The 19,590-nt window shown below is 32.2% G+C and overlaps 1 protein-coding gene across 4 annotated transcripts; it reads right to left on the bottom strand.

The window, feature by feature from the left end:
• Positions 1-399: 399 nt before the first annotated feature.
• LOC138941013 (zinc finger protein 836) lies at positions 400-9,994 on the bottom strand. Of its 4 annotated transcripts, XM_070310275.1 has the most exons (5): positions 9,859-9,934; positions 9,444-9,588; positions 7,899-7,952; positions 7,446-7,589; positions 400-6,739 (listed from the first exon to the last, which is right to left on the bottom strand). In XM_070310275.1, the coding sequence occupies exons 2-5, from the start codon at positions 9,576-9,578 to the stop codon at positions 4,859-4,861; spliced, it is 2,214 nt and encodes a 737-aa protein (XP_070166376.1). In that variant the 5' UTR covers positions 9,579-9,588; positions 9,859-9,934; the 3' UTR covers positions 400-4,858. The 4 variants fall into 4 exon arrangements, with proteins under 4 accessions (XP_070166376.1, XP_070166375.1, XP_070166378.1 ...); XM_070310274.1 differs by lacking the exon at positions 9,859-9,934 and having other exon boundaries at positions 9,444-9,852; XM_070310277.1 differs by lacking the exons at positions 7,899-7,952; positions 9,444-9,588 and having other exon boundaries at positions 9,859-9,994.
• Between the last annotated feature and the right edge of the window lie 9,596 nt (positions 9,995-19,590).

Below are 19,590 nucleotides of genomic sequence, written 5' to 3'. Positions count from 1 at the left end.
ACTCATCCCCTTTCTGACTCTCTCCTTCTTCTTTGAATCCTCTCCTCCTCGCTTTCTTGACGAGTAACGATTACACGTGTTATTCCCATCGCCCCACCTCCGACTAATCATCAAAAGCTACAAAATATTATAAAAGAATTATATTGTCATTCTTAATATATACATATATATATTTTTTTAAAGAAATTAATTGTAATATTTTTCGTGGACTTATACTTTGTATAAATATAATAAGTATAATTAATTGTGCATCAAATTTGTAATTATAAGTTTAATTGATTATACTTAAATGACAAAAAATATATAATTATATAGGTTAAAAAATATTACATGTGTAAAACTATAATTATTTCATTTTAGTAAATTGGAGTGTAAAATAAAATGAAACAAGATGTCGCAAAAATATCGTATTTTTATTGAGGCAACAGTGGAATCGTAAAACAAGCTTCTTATAGTGGAAACTTATAACCCTATAGTTGTGTATTCGTTCATTAATCAGCTACACATAATATATGAACATTTGTCTCGATAGAAAGAGTATCACCTTCTGATCACACATATGTATAAAATCGGGCGTATTGCTTAGAACTTAACTAATAATATAAGAAAAATAGTATACTTTTAATTATAAATACCTAATCATAGTTTTTTTATACACAATCGTAATATAATGCATTAAAAAAGTTCGGGGACTGATTTTTTTCTGGACATACTGATTGCGCTATCTCTTGGCCTACACTAAATTTAGTTACTATGATGTCTCTTGAGTCTGCCATATTTTTTTTGCCGCCGTTGAGTCAATTGCTTAAAGTTTGCGTGCGTTTAAAATTTTTAAAAATTTTTAACGTTGCCACAATCTTCAAAATGGAATCATGATTAAGTTTTGTTTTAAATGTGAAACATATTAAATGATGCAAGATGCATTTGTAAAAGATTATCTAGCGCGTAGTAAAGTGGCATCGGCTCATTCAACAAAATTCTGCGCCGCCGCAACACGCTGCTTTCTCTGCTCTCTGTGTCCTCTGAACCTCGTACACATTTTTCTTTTGCCGAGTATGTCATGCACGATATAAACACTTGCCACACTAATGTTTAATTTGTGCAACAACATTCGATTGTCAGTTGGTGATCTTGCACGAGAAGCGCGCGCATACATTTGACATTTTCGTGGAAGAGCGTCCTTCTCTCGAATCATCCTCAAGCGTCTTACGGCCATTCTTGAACCGTGCATATCACAAGAACACTTCATTACCTCCTAGGCAGTCTATTTCAAATGCATCTTGCATCATTTGTTTCTCTTGCAGTTTTTCCATATTTAAGGCTTCTGAGTAATTGCCGCGGCCATATTGGAATGATGACGTCAGAAGCGAGAAATGACACGCTGAGAATTCTTGCATGCTATTTTGAAATAAAAAGATACTTTAAAGAAACAAAACTACAGATCGCTTTAGTATGTAGAATTATAAAATTGTCCGAAAACTAAGCTTTTCTTTTGACAATTAATAAATAACCGTAAAATGAGTATCAAAGTAAGCCTAGTCATACGGGGAAACATGTAGTTTGACAGTTGTCGAAAGAAGTGGAAAATGTTCTTTTTATATAATACTTTTCTTGCTAAGTTTAGTTTTCGGACAATTTTATAAGTTTCACAAATACGTTACACATCACAGCATTAGTATAAAGTGAATAATTACGAAATAGTATGCAAGAATAATTTGGGCTATCAAAACATCACTTTTCACGCCTCATAGTTCATCGATTTGCAATGTGAAGCGCTATATAAAAATTCTGACGTATGGGTAACATGCTGGTAACTTGTAGCTAACATGTAACATATATAGTATATATCTTTCATATATCTTTTATATAGCATAGTACTCTATTAGAAGAATACTTGAGCAAAGGAAGGGCGCAATGCTCAGCCATTTCCAAGAAAATTTGATTTAAATAATATGGCTTTACTTATATACAGCTCCGTTAGATCGATTAGCGAGAAGGCGACGTAGCTCGGGCATTAAAGCGGGTGGCTATCACGCATCAGACCCGGGTTTAATTCTTGTCTCTGGCACTTTTTTTCTCATTTTTTTTATACAATCTAGCAACAAATATTTATTCATGTAAAATAAAGTTAATTTAACCAACAATTTTTTTTAATTTGCATTTTTGAAAAACAATTTTCTTTTAATTTACTCACGAAACTGGACATAATTTTAATTCAACTTACAATCTTATTATTTTATACATTCTATTACAAATAATTACGACAAGTATCATCCGAATAGTTGTAATCGATCTGTAGAGTGTTGATGATAGTAATAACAAGGATGAATAAAAGTTTTGACACAGTTGTTTGTAATTTTGCATTAAATTATAACCATGTTCAAATAGTGGCGTTTTATTTGCTTCATTTTATATCGAGTAGAATGCATAAAATAATAAGGTTTTAAGCTTAACAATTATTTAGTTATAAAAATTATGTCTAGTTTCGTGAGTAAATTAAAAGAAAATTGCCTTCCGAAAATGCAAATTAAAAAAAAATTTAGTTAAATTAATTTTATTTTACATGAATAAATATTCGTTGCTAGATTGTATGAAAAAAGAATGAGAAAAAGAGTGGCAAAGACAAGAATTGAACCCGGGTTGGATGCGTGATAGCCATGCGCTTAATGCCTGAGCTACATCGCCTTTTCACTAATTGATATAACGGAGCCAGATATAAGAAAAGCCATATTGTTTAAATCATTTTCTTGGAAATGGTTGAGCATTGCGCTCTATCCCTTTGCTCAAGTATTTTTCTAATAGAGTACTACATTATAAAAGCCTTTTTTAATTCGGTGATACCACAAAGTCGCGCCCTCCCCTGTTAGTCTCAGGAACGTGAGCATCATAAATATAATAGCACAATACTCTAGTCTAGTAAAAGTTCTCATTAAAATTTTCTATTCAATATTTTATTTTGTATTAATAATAAAAATAATTATAATTCTATTATTAATTACGTATATGTACGTTCTATAACAATTTAAAATATTTGTTTTATGCTTACTAGATTATTGTGCTATCACATTTGTGATATGCACGTTCCTGAGACTAAGTGATGCGCTCCTTAGTTACGATTTACGATGCGGTGATGCATTGCTAAGGAGCGAGGGGAAAGAGGGGAGCAGTGAGCAGTAGGCGTGAGCTAAAAAATCCAGCCGAAAGTAACAAATAAACCCCAGTTCACTTATATGATAAGTCGTTGGACAGGGTTCTTATTCCTATCGCAGCATCTTTATTCCCATGTCGCCACCGTCAATTCGAAGTTTCACGGCGACTACTCAGGAGCCTTAAAACAAAACTAAATTACATTCCATTTTGAAAATCATGAGTTTACCGTGACAAAAATTTTTAAAAATTTTAAACGTACGCAAACATTAAACTATTGACTCAATGGCGGCAAAAAAATATGGCAGACTCAAGAAGCATCCTAGTAATTAAACCCAGTGTAGGCCAAGAGATAATGCAGTTAGTACGTCCAGAAAAAAATCAGTTCCCGAACTTTTTAAATGCACTGTGTATAATCGCACAATACAAAACTTTCTTCTTTTAATAACTCGTAATTAGAAATATCTCTATTCCCTCTTGTTTTATCGCCGCTTATTCTAATTTTTTTAAAATTATCGCTCATAACACCTCTCCCGTTAATTGCAATCAACTTGTTCATAGATTATTTTTTACATCAAAAACTTGTATCAAGGCACTTGCACCATACTTTTTTTCGTTGTTTTATATCAATGTCGTTGTTTATAAGGAAAAAAGATACACACACACGTACACACGCACGCGCACACACACACACACCTTTTACAAAAAATACGTAATATTTTATCCAACACTAGTCCGTATTTAATATTATTATATTATATTTTTAACGACATTTATTGTAAAATGCACTCTAAAAATATTGAAACGCACAGATTATCGCAACATCGTGTTTTTTCATGAACACATTACGTGTAAAGACATATAGAAAATATCTACCCTTGTTGTGGGATTATTGATTTTGGAAGCCCTATTTCTAATACATTTCACCCGTAAACACACATATATGCACGCACATACGCATACAACAATATGTCATTAAATTTTTAATAAAACTGCGATTATTCGAACAATTATATTTTTGGCCGTGAGACGGTAAACGTATTGCCTATATTACACAATAAGATAAACTTTTCTCGAGTATTCGCTATTGTTCTGAATATTCAAAAGAAAAGTACAAAGAAAAAAACGAAGCATGCTTTTACAGATTACGCATCATATTTTGAAATATGATATATATTTATTATAAATAGCCGAATAGAGAAAGACAGAAAAGATATAATTTCCCGAAACTTGACGATCCCGATTATTTTTAGGAAAAAAAGAAAAAAAAGAAAAAGGAAAAAAAATAAAAAGAGAAAAAAGAAAGAAAGAAAAAGATTGTAAAACTGCAAAGAAAGATTTATAAGGAAAAATTAATCGTAAATGTTCATATATAAAAGATTCTCATATATATAATCTCTAGAAAATAAAAAATGAAAATTGTATCTTTTATAGAGACGATTAATATTTTATAGACAAGAAAGATTATTTACTCTTTTATTGCTATGCGTAAGAGCGTCAGGAATGGACGTCGAAAACATGGAGTACCAAATATATATACGCGCAATGATCGTCTCCCTTGAGCAATGTTCCATCGTAATACTCTTATCAAGTACTCAATCTCGGAATTTTTTTCCTTTGATCTTCCGTGATTTCTATGATTCAGTCTATTAAGGAATATTTCTACCTTCTTGAATGGCGATTCTCTGTCCTCTTTAATGATGATTTTTCATTATTTCTCATTAATCAATGCAGTGGAGGTCGCCGAATCATTACTATTAGACGTGCCTTTTTGCTTGCCGGCGGCAGTAGTTTTTTTCTCCTCAAAGTGCCGCTTCCGATGTACTTTCATATTGTCTCGACGATTGAACTTCTTACCACATTCCGGACAAGCGTGCGTCTTCTCACCATGTACATGGCGATGAGCGGCAAGATGACTCGCTTGTGCGAAATTCGCGCCGCATTCTTGGCACACGTGCTTGCGCAAACCTTCGTGTTTTAATAGGTGTTCATTGAGAAATGCCTTGGACGCATAGCGATTGTTGCAGATATTGCATACAAACGGCTTGGGATTGGAGTGTTGCAGCACGTGCGCTTTAAATTTGGAAGCAACTTTGAAAGTCTTGCCGCATGTGTCGCACGTGTACGTGGTTGCGTGGCGGGTTTTAATGTGCTCGTTCAACACCGACAAGCTGGAGTAGAGATTGTAACAAAACCGGCAACGAAAGTTTCGCCGTTTTTTCATATGAACGCTCGCGATATGACCGAGTAATCGTGTGCGAAACGGAAAAACTTTACCGCAGTATTCGCATGCGAGATTTTGCGGTGGTAAATGCGACTTCATGTGAATCTGCAACGAAACCTTGTGGTGATAGCTCTGACCACAATCCGTACAACTGTACGGTCGCACGCCTTTATGAACGTTGTCGTGTTCAGCAAGATAAAATTTGGATTTAAATCGTTTCGGGCATTTGGGACACTGTATAGGCCGAGGATTGGTGTGCGAGCATCGGATATGCTTCATCACGTCGGACTTGCAGACAAATTTGGCGTTGCAGACGACGCATGTATACTGTTTGATACCCAGGTGCGTCTTTACATGTACCGTGCATTTGTCTCGGCGCTCGTAAAACTTGCGGCAGAGCTTGCACGCATAACCGTTCTGCGTACCGTTCATCACGTGCTCCACGTTATCGTCAACTTTAATCTCCTCACCGTCGATCTTGAACAGTTCCTCCGGATTCTGCGTTGCCTCCAGCTGTTGTTCCAGCTCCGCTAGATCTTTAAGCTTCGCTGCCGCACTGCTATTCTTTGCGGACGTGCCGCTGAGAATGTCACTGATAATGCCATTTACCTCTACGCTATTGTCGCTCTGCAAGAGACTTACAATCGCCGTGTCGACAAGACAATAGCCTTGATCGGGAAATACTCGCGCTCGCACTGTCGATACATCATCGTTTTGCTTCTTACACAACTCCACGGTAAAACTGATATCCTCGGCATCGTTATTCCGATTTCTTGTCTCTTTTACATAGATCTCAATATCGGGAGAACCAGGAACAATCTTCAATAATTTACTCAACGCCGAAGTCGGCAGCTGAATCGTTGATGATGAATCTTGCTGTTGCTGCTGCTTCGGATTCTGTTTATCCATATTCTCGTTGTTACTGTTATTGTTTATTGAACGAGCGTTGATATTATTTTCTACATTGTGACTTCTCAACCTATTCGCGATTGGAATCTCCTCGTTATCTGTTGTGGATAACGATGACAATGATGATGAGTCTGCGCTTTGTCTACTTCGAAGCCAACGAATTGGCGACATTTCTGTTGCATTTTGATTCTGTACTTGATTTTTCTCTATATTAATTTCATCGCTGTATTTGGAAAGTTGTTGTTGCTGACTGCGAAGACTCCTCGAAGTCTTCGAAACGATGTTTTTCTTCTTTTGCTGCTCCGCCGAATCCTTGACAATGACAATGACGTTAACGTCATTCTGGTTTTTCTCCGCTTGACTATCTCTAGTGGAATTAAGATTTTTTTCAATACTGTTGTTATTATCCGTCGACGACGTGCACGCCGGGGAAGCTGATTCTTCATTCTTTACCTCGGCCTGGAGAGAGATCGAATTAAAAACGTACGAGTGGGTACCAGAATATAATAACTCCTCTATAATTTAGATAATAACACGGGTAAATATTTAAAAGCAATCGTACAATTTCAAAAAAATTCTTGTCTGGAATTTCATATTGTTTTATTAAGATATTTTTATATATTAAATCATATCATCTGTCTGTTATACTGATATTTCTTAATACTAATATTAATGAATACTAAGTTTAATAATCAGAAGTAATAAAAAGAATTTCCAATTGTGTTCAAACAAGAGAATTTTAATATATTTTATTAATATTTGTCAACAAAGATTAAAAAACATACTAAATGCTCATAAATTGTTAAATACATGTTATTTATTTATTCATATGTATATCCCCCCCCCTCTCTCTCTCTCTGTGTGTGTGTGTGTGTGTGTGTGTGTGTGTGTGTGTAGGTGGAGAGAGAGAGAGAGAGAGAGAGAGAGGGAGAGAGAGAGAGAGAGAGAGAATATACATATAAATAAATAAATAACATATAATTAACAATTATATATATATTATACTGCATTTATTTTGTAGAACTTATAAATTTGTATTTATATTGTGTATCATTTGAGAGAAAAATTGATATAAGATAGAAGAACTGATTATACGATCCAGAGAAAAGAGTGACAAAAGAGCAATAGAGCGGTAGACAAAATATAAATAAATACAGAGACTTACAGACTCTGTTAAAGGCGGTAGATTGTACTGATCGCGTAACTTTTGTTGGGTGCGTAGACACTGCTCTTGGAAGTCACAAATGTATTCGACCTTGGCCACACATTCAACACAGATCGCCTTGGGCAGAGGATCCCTCTCATCTATCTGCGATTCACAAACAGAAGCAATCTAAGTACTAAAAAAAATGTACTTGTCTAGGAAAAGACAATATAATGTTATTCCGAATGATTTTCAGATACAATAACTCTCTTTCTCTTCTCTTTTTGTCTTTTAGTTTATGAGATATCAGTCACATTATAAAACGCAAACACTACCGCTCTGCTCTATAGATATAACCAGTTTATGACATATATTTACATTCTGGTACCCACTAAACTCCATGGTAACATCAAGTCCGGAGTTATTGATAAACTTAAATTTATAATTCATACAGTTATATTGTTTGTTACTTACAATTTTAAAATTCACTACATCCTTTTCTCCAAAGAGAATATTCACAAAAATTATCTGTACAAATATAAAAATAATTTGTACAATAATCGTAGCACATTTATGAACACTTGCACATTTAAAAATAAACACAGTATCTTTGTATGTGTGTATGTGTGTGTGTGTGTGTATTACTTCACAATAATTTTTCAATCAATGATGATAATGACATTAAAGAATATTTTATAAAAATTAATAAAATTCGCATAAAAGATAATATCTATAGGTTGCAATCTTATAAATTGTAATTTATGTATATTAAAATAATATATTAGAATAAGAAGAGATAATGTACAAAGTAAATTTTGTTATATTAACGAAATTGCTAATTCTAACAAAAAAATAATTAAACCAATGCTTTCAATATTACAATGTTAGTCAATTTTCTGTTAAAACTTAGGCATTAATAATATCATTAAATATATCATATTATAAATATATACAATTATTTCATTAAAGTATAACAAACACAGAGATTACAATTTGTTAATTGAAAAAGTGTTTTTTATTTCTTAACAGAAGAAAGCAGAGAATAAAGATCAACAAGTATATATACAGGGTGTCTCAGACTTATCACATCACCTGCTAATAGCAGATTCTTGAGATCATTTTAAAATAATTTTTTCTCAACAAAAATGTCAAAACATCAATAATTTTCATGTTATAAACGATTCAAAAAGAAGGGCTTTCTGCAAACTAAACTTTATAAAGTTAAAACTACGTTCTTTAGTTAATTTTGAGATAGAATTTACTTTAATAAAGAAAGAGAATTTTAATTTAAAGCTTAATTATAAAGATATGATGGAGAAAATTGGAAACTTGCAAAAAATTAATTTCCTTTGACATTTTCGCTGAAAAAAATCATCTCCAAATGATCTCAAGAATCTGCTATTAATAAGTGGTGCAATAGGTCTGGAACACCTTGTATAACAACCAAAGCAAGTTACAAATTTATTTCGACGAATTATAAAAGTCACAAAAGTTTCAATGCTTTGTTTTCAGTTTATTATTTGCAAAATATGAAAAGCTTTATGCATGTGTATGTATGTATTAATATATTATCTTTGTGTACATATATAGACTACATGAGTATATATATATGCTGCGCTATTATACTTTTCTCTGTAGTTATTATGTACAACATTAAAGCTTAAAAAGAAATTCCCAAATTAATTATAATCAAGTCAAAACCTTGTGGTTTAGTTAGAAACACTGTTATCCTTAATATTGCAAATAAATATACTACCTCTTTTGTGCATCAACAAGTGTGAAACATACAATATTAAGATATAAAACAAATAAAATAAAAACACCTAAGCATACAGTGCATATAAACAAACGAGTCTTCCAAGTTTTGACAAAAAGAAAAACGTAGCAAGGAAAAATTTTATTCTCTCTTTCTCTCCCTTGCATTCTTTTCTAATCGATTAAATTCTTTCTAATCATCTAAAAAGGTAAAAGGACGGGAGAAGAACGAGAAAATCTGTGCGAACTAGCAAGGCAACTCACCAGGATGTTGATATTCCTGTGGATCCTAAGACCCAGATAGCGTCTGACGCCCTCCTCGCCGAACACGTCGACGTAAAACCTCTTATTTTGGCCGCAAAGCCTGCATGTTTTTGCCTCCCCCTCTTCAACATCCATTCTCGTTTATCTTGTCAATAAACGCCTATTTAGATACACTCAGGACTGATTTGAAGATAGATACGAAACGACAATGAGGACCGACGCCACCGCACGGGTGACGCGATTTCCACACTTTTCTTTCACGAATATTTATTTCTTTTCTTTTTCTTTTTTTACGGACACAATACGATTTATTTGGCAGCAATGTTAGAACGCACGTGAATAAAGATAGAAACTTGAACTTATTACATGAGGAAAGGGCGAAAATGGAGAAGACTACATTGGCGTTACTACTTACTACGACAATCCAAAGCCATGAAAAACTCTCGGAGAATAACCGCATTCGAGCCAGACCACCGCTTGCGCCTTGCGCCACGCACGTAGCATCGACCAATCAGCGGCAATTAAGATATAGCGTTTTCGAATGAACGGGTGTTACGTCTCGACCATGAAGGAAGAATAAGGAGAGTTATCTCGATAGCGTAGAAAAGAAAAAAGTTGGTCACGAAAAATGTTCCCTATGTGGCCAGGTTTGCCAAATGGAATAATTTGGATCATTTTGTCGCCACCTTGAATATTCGTACACGTATAGTGTTACGTTTAGTGTGGTAGTAATTAGTAAGTAGTGTGTCATCTAACACATTTACTGATCACTAAACAATTAAACATAACACTATATATGTACGAATACTCAAGATGGCGACGAAGTGGTCCAAGTTATTCCATTTGGCAAACCTGGCCACATACGGAATATTTTTCGTGACCATTTTCAATCTAGCTACATAACTCTTCCTTCATGGTTTCGACAATGCTCTTTTCTTAAGCGGGGAGCATACACTTTTGCATAAGCGCATAATCATAAGCATAAGGAATTTGATTGGTCAATTTCCTTATGCATAAGGAAATTGACCAATCAAATTCCTTATGCTTATAATTATGCGCTTATGCAAAAGTGTGTGTTCCCCGCTTTAAGGTAACATTTCATGAGCAGTGAAAAGCAGCAGCAGTTTAGAAAGTAACTAGAACCGGTGACTTACTTCCGGCGCAAGTTTTTGCTGTTCGAAATTCATCCTGTTGAACAGCAAAGCAGTAAAAGCTGTGTTTTGGTTATATATGTACATATATTTTAAAATATGGAATCATCAGAGATACGTTTGTAGGAACTATAATTATAAAAATAAAAACCTATTAGTGCTTTCTCATTCGGTTATATCTCAATTAATATTGAAATTGAAATTAACGATTTAAAACGCTGCAGAAAACCTATTTCATGAGCAGCGCAGCAATTCTGTAAAATCACCAAACAATGCTAGTTAGTTACTAAACTGCTGCTGCCAGAGAGAAGAATGAGAGTCGCCACGCTGCCATTTTTCTTTTTCTAGGTCGTACACTAGCGTCACGTACATCCATTTTACGCCGCCTGGAACTACATGGCAAAATCCACTTTCGGAGTCATGATAAAACAGTCGATTTTGTTTCATGTCCGTGCTACATCCACTTTTCGATATTGTCGATGCTGGTAGTACACTAATCGTTTGACAAAGAGAGATGATTGCGCTGTCTTTGTCTCTCTTTCATTGCGTATGGGATAGCGTCCGTGAAGGCACACGTTGAACACACGGATGCGATTGTTGGGAGATATAATATCAGACAAGGAGCGACAATCGCGTGCTATCCTTGTTCCTCTAGCGCAGTGCTCGGAATTAGTTGCACATTTCGGGCCGAAATCGGAGGCGCCGCCTATCGTTGCCGTTGCCCCGACAACCGTTCGAGGCTCGACGGCCGAGCCGCCGAAATCGCACGTGCAACGCTATGTCTCAGGAGTGTCCCTATATGAAAAATATGCTGGAATCGTACCTTCCGCCAAATTATCATTAAAATTTGCTTTACTTGATAATTTTTATAAATTTTTATTATTAATATATTATATATGCAATCTATTATACACATATGTTATAATAATATATTTTAGATATATATACATATATATATATATATAATTATAATTTTGATAATAGCTTTCCACATCACCTATGAGGTATTATTGTCAATGCGTTTTTTTTTTAAAGTGGTTTCCCCAGTAGGCCTATTCCACTAAAAAATAATGAAGATAATGAAATATGTGACTTGGCAGGAAAGCAATATTTTATATTGTAAGATATTATATAAAAATAAAAGAAGAAGCAGAAAAAAACGAACAAACCAATTTGTTTCGAAATTTTAATTTGATATTCTAGGTCGTTTGCACGATTCTACTAAGGATGATATATCCACAGAGATTGTAGAAGAACTAATTCGCATCAGCGAGGATAATGATGTATCGCTCAAAGAAGAACGTTTTTCTGTTTTAATAAATTTCATTTTCGAGAAAGAGCATTCACATAAATATGTAGATCCAAACATAGAGAAAATTCGAAGACCGAAATTTGTAAGACGTGAATAACACGATGCATCTAAAATTTTGAAGAATTCGATCCCCTTTTCTAATCGTGCCTTCAGAGAAAGATCACATTGCAAATCGCAAAGTTCTGCCTGAAATTCTGGGCTTTGTTCCTCGATTTGCACAGTGAGAGGATTCTCGAAAAATATTAAATCTTTTCGTAGCGTTTCGAAATCTTTGAAACGTGAATTAAATTGATTAATTAGGGAATCAATTATATTAATTTGTTTTTTTAAATTACAATTTGTGCCATGTTCTTCAAAGAGAATTTGGCAAGAGGGAAAAAAGTGAAGAATATTATTTTCTAATTGATTTTTAAATAATTGCAATTTTCTGCGAAAAGAATCGACATGACTAACTAATTGTGAAATGATTTGACCGATCTTTTGTAGCTTTAAATTCAAAGTATTTAAATGGTTTGTCATGTCAGTTATTAGAGCAAGCTCGCAAAGTGAGTCTAAATCTTCGAAAAAAAATTTAAATTCCTCATATTTTGTAGAAACGTTGTCTTGCAAGAAAAGGAAGATCTCTTTTCTTATTGCAAAGAACTTTTCCAAACATTTTCCTGCACTGAGCCACCGAACTTCACAATACAGAGGCACATTTGTATAAGTTGCGTTATGCTCCTCGAGAAAGAGTAGAAATTTTCGATGAGAAAGAAATTTGTGACCGCCTTTAATTATATTAATAATTTTCGTGACAGTTTGCATTGCGGTGCATAGTTTCACAATCTTCCCACATAACGCTTCTTGATGAATAATACAATGAATAACAGGGATCTTCAAATCTCGCTGCTTTAATTGACCGAAGAATCCATTTGTCGAACCTATCATTGCTCTTGCACCATCAGTTACGATAGCTGAACATTTTGAAAAACCTATGTTAAATTTATGAAGAGTATCGTTAACAGCTTTGAAGATATCAATACCCTTGGTTGTATTATGTAATGGGACAAAATCTAAGAGCTCCTCGACATATGAAAAATCGTTTTGCACGATTTGAGCAAAAATACTCAATTGACTCACATGCCGATTATCGGTGCTCTCATCGAGACATAATGAGAAAAAAGAGCAAGATTCTAATAAAGTTTTTAATTTTTTTTCTAAAGAAGAAGCAATATCATTTATTCGAGATTTTATTGTTTTGTCACTTAAACGAATGCTAACGGCTTCTTAATAGTCAACGAATAGTCAACTTAATAGTCAACGAATTTCCAAATGACTCTACTGCTGCGATGAGGCATTCCTTTCCAAATTTTCCTTCACAAAATGACTTGGAATTTTTCGCGATGAGATTTGAAATCGCATATGATGCTGTAAGAGCTTTTACCGAAGATGTAGGATTATCGATACGAGAACTACAACTCTCTTGATAAACTAATTTTAATCCTTCAATTATATTAAATTTGTCCTCGCCCACACATTTCGAATACTCATTCAAATGTTTATTTTTATAATGTCTATGAAGAACAAATTTTTTAACAAGAGAGGGTTGATAACCACACAGAAGACAGGTGATTTTATTATAAATAGATGCGAAAAACATTTCCTCCCATACCTTATCAAAAGCTTGATTGTATCTTTGCTCTCTATCCATTCTTCAAATAATCCAGTAACAGCAAGCCGTAGGATTATCACACGATGCACTATTACTATTACGTAAAATACTACTTTTTATTTTAATAATATGGATCTTTAAAACTGTGCAATCTCACACGAAACGCGCACGTTTCACTGGTAAAATATCATTGAGAAACAACAGAGGAAATAAAACAAACGATCGTTGACGATTGTTTGTCAATTTTTTTTCGAAGATTTAGACTCACTTTGCGAGCTTGCTCTAATAACTGACATGACAAACCATTTAAATACTTTGAATTTAAAGCTACAAAAGATCGGTCAAATCATTTCACAATTAGTTAGTCATGTCGATTCTTTTCGCAGAAAATTGCAATTATTTAAAAATCAATTAGAAAATAATATTCTTCACTTTTTTCCCTCTTGCCAAATTCTCTTTGAAGAACATGGCACAAATTGTAATTTTAAAAAACAAATTAATATAATTGATTCCCTAATTAATCAATTTGATTCACGTTTCAAAGATTTCGAAACGCTACGAAAAGATTTAATACTTTTCGAGAATCCTCTCACTGTGCAAATCGAGGAACAAAGCCCAGAATTTCAGGCAGAACTTTGCAATTTGCAATGTGATCTTTCTCTGAAGGCACGATTAGAAAAGGGGATCGAATTCTTCAAAATTTTAGATGCATCGTGTTATTCACGTCTTACAAGTTTCGGTCTTCGAATTTTCTCTATGTTTGGATCTACATATTTATGTGAATGCTCTTTCTCGAAAATGAAATTTATTAAAACAGAAAAACGTTCTTCTTTGAGCGATACATCATTATCCTCGCTGATGCGAATTAGTTCTTCTACAATCTCTGTGGATATATCATCCTTAGTAGAATCGTGCAAACGACCTAGAATATCAAATTAAAATTTCGAAACAAATTGGTTTGTTCGTTTTTTTCTGCTTCTTCTTTTATTTTTATATAATATCTTACAATATAAAATATTGCTTTCCTGCCAAGTCACATATTTCATTATCTTCATTATTTTTTAGTGGAATAGGCCTACTGGGGAAACCACTTTAAAAAAAACGCATCGACAATAGTACCTCATAGGTGATGTGGAAAGCTATTATCAAAATTATAATTATATATATATATATATATATATGTATATATATCTGAAATATATTATTATAACACACATATGTGTATAATAAATTGCATATATAATATATTAATAATAAAAATTTATAAAAATTATCAAGTAAAGCAAATTTTAATGATAATTTGGCGGAAGGTACGATTCCAGCATATTTTTCATATAGGAACACTCCTGAGACATAGCGTTGCACGTGTGATTTCGGCGGCTCGGCCGTCGAGCCTCGAACGGTTGTCGGGGCAACGGCAACGATAGGCGGCGCCTCCGATTTCGGCCCGAAATGTGCAACTAATTCCGAGCACTGCTTTATATATAAATGTAATTAATGCATAATTAATATTTTTAGGTTAACTTATGGCTAAAAGAAATGAGTTTATATTAATATAGCAATATAAATCTTGTGAGAAGTCTATCAAAAATATCATACAAACCACAGCATTGAATACACATTTTTATTATTTGGCTTTAGAATAATAATGATAAAATCATATCGAAGCACTTCTATAGTGTATACAAACATTTTGCGGATCTGGAATTATTGCTACTTTTGGTTCTGAAAATGTAAATGTTTATTTATATTTTATATATAAATATGTATTTAATGCATAATTAATATTTTTAGGTTACTTACAAATGGCTAAACAATGAGTTGCATATCTACGTTAATATAGCAAAATAAATCTTTGGAATTCTATCAAAAATATTACATTATATACAGTTGAATTGAAAGTGTCACAGTTGTAGCATCATAGAGCTTGAAATAGAAATGTTAAGCATTAGTCAAAGAAGAGAAATAAGGTAATAATTCTGTTTATAAATTATATAATAAAGATTATTTATTTTTTTAGACTAAATTCTCTGAGGTCAAGACTTATTGTTAATCTATTTAACTTTTTTTGATATAATGGTGGAACTTATTTTTTTAAACAATGAAAAACGTGGAAATTGATTATTTGGATAGAGCTGCCTTTTGCAATATAATGTTATCAGAGAACATTAGAATATTTGTCATCAACAAAAAGTAATTCAAATTTGAATCAAAATGTGAAGGAAGAATTGATTAATGATACTAAATTGCAGATTTTATTATAGAAACGTATGAAAGTTTATAATAATTTGGCAGCTGTGTTGATTAAAACAGAAGTTTACGGTGCAGTTTTAGAAAATGTGAAACATGAAGGTGCCAACTATAAAATGTTAAAGCACTACTTAGAAAAAGTATTGCAAAAATCCTATCTTTTTATTTACTATTTTTAATCTTTTTAAATAAGTTTTATATATTCTTGATTTATATTTTATATGTAGAAAATTCAAATATGTGTGTATACATATTATGCGTATCATAGGAATAATGCAAATATGTGTGTATATATATTGTACGTATCGGAGGAACAATATTGAGACACAAAGGGGAATATGCAAAAGCTGTATAAGCTGTATAAGATTGTATAAATCTTTTCCTCTCTCTCCACTGAATTCAAAAATTACATCCAGAAATGAAGATATTTACTGCAGAATTAATGACCTTAAACGATAAAATTGCTAAATATGTAGAAAATGATAAGCACCTATATTGCAAAATGTTAGGTGTAGTTGAAGATACTAGAAATCCATCAAAAGATACAAAAGCAAATGATAAAAATAAGTAATTAAGTAAATATAGGTGCTAATAAAAGCAAATGATAAAAGTAAGTAATTACCCAGACAGCACAAGGATATCCTTAGGACGTCCAAAGGGCATCCAGGACATACATGTAGGATATCCTCAGGATATCCCATTGTAATCCTCAGATCTCCTCTGGATGTCCTGAGGAAGAATAAATGATAGCCATATATTAACCTCTGGAGAATCCAGGGAGATCCTGTGGAACATCCTAAGGATTTTTATAGGATATGTTAGGGATATTTTTCGTATGTTTCAAGGAGCAAATTTTAAAATTTCAATATAAATTAAAATTATGTTTTGTTATTTACTGCCAATATTAAAAATCTAATATTAAAAATAGTTCACCGTTCTTTAATATTTGAGGCTTTCGTGCTGTACATGAATATTTTAGGTTTGGCTCCCGGGTTTGAGTTGTGTAATATTTTCTAAACAATCCAATATCTGAATTCCTTATGTTGGGATTGCATCAGAAATTGAACTGATAGAAAATTATTATATTTGTAATTTCCTGTCAGTTGCTCTTTGCAAGCTTTATATAATTCTCATGACCAAATCTCACAAATACGAGTTCGCGTGTCGCATAGCGGTAAACAAACGAACTAGCGGTTGAATACTATTGTTTGTAAAGTTTTTGGAATGTTGCGAATAATAACATTTCTCATGAAATATTAAATAAATAATAATTTTGGATATATGAAAATGTGCGCATCAAATTCAATTATTAATATTAAACGAAATTAATGTTAACAATTAATTGCACATGTATATGTCCTCTGGAAATCCAAAAGACATCCAATATAATAGACAGGGCAGATATATCCTACAGACATCCAGGGGTTATCCAATGGACATTTATAGGACATTAATACTTATTATAATACTTAAGATTTCTAAATTATATTAAATAGCCGACACAACTAAAAATAATTATGTATGCATATTAAATTTTTATAAATATATTTATAATAATATATCTTAAAACATCCTACAAATGTCCTGAACGGTCCTGGACATATTCAGGATGATCCTGAGGATGTTTTGTGCTGTCTGGGTAAGTAAAAATAGATGCTTTTCTTTTTCTGTGTCTTTAGCAATTTTATCTTTTAAAGTCATTAATTCTGTAGTAAATATCTTCATTTCTGGATGTAATTTTTGGATTCAGCGGAGAGAGAGGAACAGAGAGAAATTGCATAAGCTTATACATATTCCCCTTTGTGTCTCAATATTGTTCCTTCGATATGCACAATATATATATATATATATATATATATATATATATATATACATATATATATTTGAATTTTCTATATGTAAAAAATAAATCAAGAATGTATAAAACTTATTTAACAAAAAATTAAATATTGTGAATAAAAAGATTAGAATTTTTGCAATATTTTCCCTAGTACTAAGCAATGTTTTAACATTTCTTGTAATTGACACTTCGAAACATATTTCAAATTGTCTAAAGCTGCATCATAGGGTTTTAACCAACGCAGCTGTCACATTATTATAAGCTTTTATACGATCCTGTAATAAAATCTGCAATTTAATATCACTAATCAATTTTTCCTCCTCATTTTGATTCAAATTTGAACTACTTTTTGTCGATGACAGATATTCTAATACTCTCCGATAATATCATATTGCAAAAAGCAGCTCTATCCGAATAAACCATCAATTTCCACGTTTCTTATTGTTTTAAAAAATAAGTTCAACCATTATGTCAAAAAAAGTTAAACAGATTAACAATAAATCTTGTCCCTAAAGAATTTAGTCTAAGAAAATAAGTAATCTTTATTATATAATTTATAAACAAAATTATTACCTTATTTCTTTTCCTTGACTAATGCTCAACATTTCTATTTTGGCCTTCAATTCTGACGCTTTCAATTCAACTGTCTATGTAATATTTTTGATAAAATTCCCACAAGATTTGTTTTCTTATTTAATATAACATGCAACTCATTGCTTAGCTTTTGTAAATGACCTAAAAATATTAATTACGCAGTGATTACATTTATATATAAAATCTAAATAAAGATTCATACATTTACAAAACTAAACGTTACGAATAATTCCAGATCCACAAAATGTTTGTAGATTATAGAAGTGCTTCGATATGATTTTATCATTTCATTATTCTTTATGCCAATTAAAAATGTGTATTTAATGCTGTTGTTTTTATAATATTTTTGGTAGAATTCTCACAAGATTTATTTTGCTGTTAACATAAACTCATTGCTTAGCCATATTTATGTTAACTTAAAAGTATTAATTATGCATTAATTACATTTATGTAAAATTAAATAAACATTATATACGAATGCGCGTTCGCGAGTATAATTATTAACTTATCGTTTTCGAAAACATGATCAGCGAAAATCTTCTATAATCATTATTCAACATTGTATTTATGACAAATATGTTAATTGACAATGCACAGATTTACTCAAATGTAAACATTTGCTCAGTTTTGCTAATATAATCAACTTTGCTTAATATGACATTGATTAGAAGAAAAACCTTCAAAAAATCAAAAATCAAAACTAAATATGAAATTAAGTTAACTAGGCAAGTACATAGAAACAATTCAGTTTGTAATTTGAAATAATATTTGTTTGATAAAATTAGTCTTGCATTTATAGAAATATAGATTTTCTCGAGAAAATTTAAATGCGCTTCATTTGTATAGAATTACGTTGTTATATCCCCCCCCCTTCCCATATAAATATTATATATAATATATAAAATAGCACCATTATATTGCGGATTTTATTACAAATGGTACATCATAAAACTATTTAACTCGTAATGCAATAACGTCGATCACATCGATCACTAATTTCGAGTTTAAAAGTGCCCCGTGCCAAACTGATCGAGTTGTTTTGAAATTAATCATAAGCTTTACTAGATAGACCTGGAACGAAAAGGATTAAAATTAAAGTGACATAAAAAAATTTGGCGTGCCCGAGTCGCATTATAAGTCATTTATTTTTATTAATATATTGATAATGATTTCTGATAATTAACATATTGATAATGATTTCTGATAATCTTTTGGAAATTTTTATTTCAGATCGGGCATGCCAAGCATTTGTATGTCACTTTAATTTTAAACTTTTTCGTTACAGGCCTATCTGGTAAAGCTTATGATTAATTTCAAAACAACTCGATCAGTTTGGCACGGGGCACTTT

This window comes from Polyergus mexicanus, unplaced genomic scaffold (genome assembly GCF_030449975.1).
Source record: "Polyergus mexicanus isolate NDT 795.1 unplaced genomic scaffold, iyPolMexi1.0 SCAF_18, whole genome shotgun sequence".
Taxonomy (NCBI): domain Eukaryota; kingdom Metazoa; phylum Arthropoda; class Insecta; order Hymenoptera; family Formicidae; genus Polyergus; species Polyergus mexicanus.
The sequence above is the reverse complement of the archived record's forward strand: the minus strand, read 5'-3'. Positions and strand labels throughout refer to the sequence as shown.

Excerpts from the sequence above, each read along its gene's own strand:
- LOC138941013 (XM_070310275.1), bottom strand. The coding sequence starts at position 9,578 with ATGGATGTTGAAGAGGGGGAGGCAAAAACATGCAGGCTTTGCGGCCAA. Across the intron at positions 7,953-9,443 it reads ACAGGAATATCAACATCCTG|ATAATTTTTGTGAATATTCT; the intron begins GTGAGTTGCCTT and ends ATATTTGTACAG. Across the intron at positions 7,590-7,898 it reads ATGTAGTGAATTTTAAAATT|ATAGATGAGAGGGATCCTCT; the intron begins GTAAGTAACAAA and ends TGTGAATCGCAG.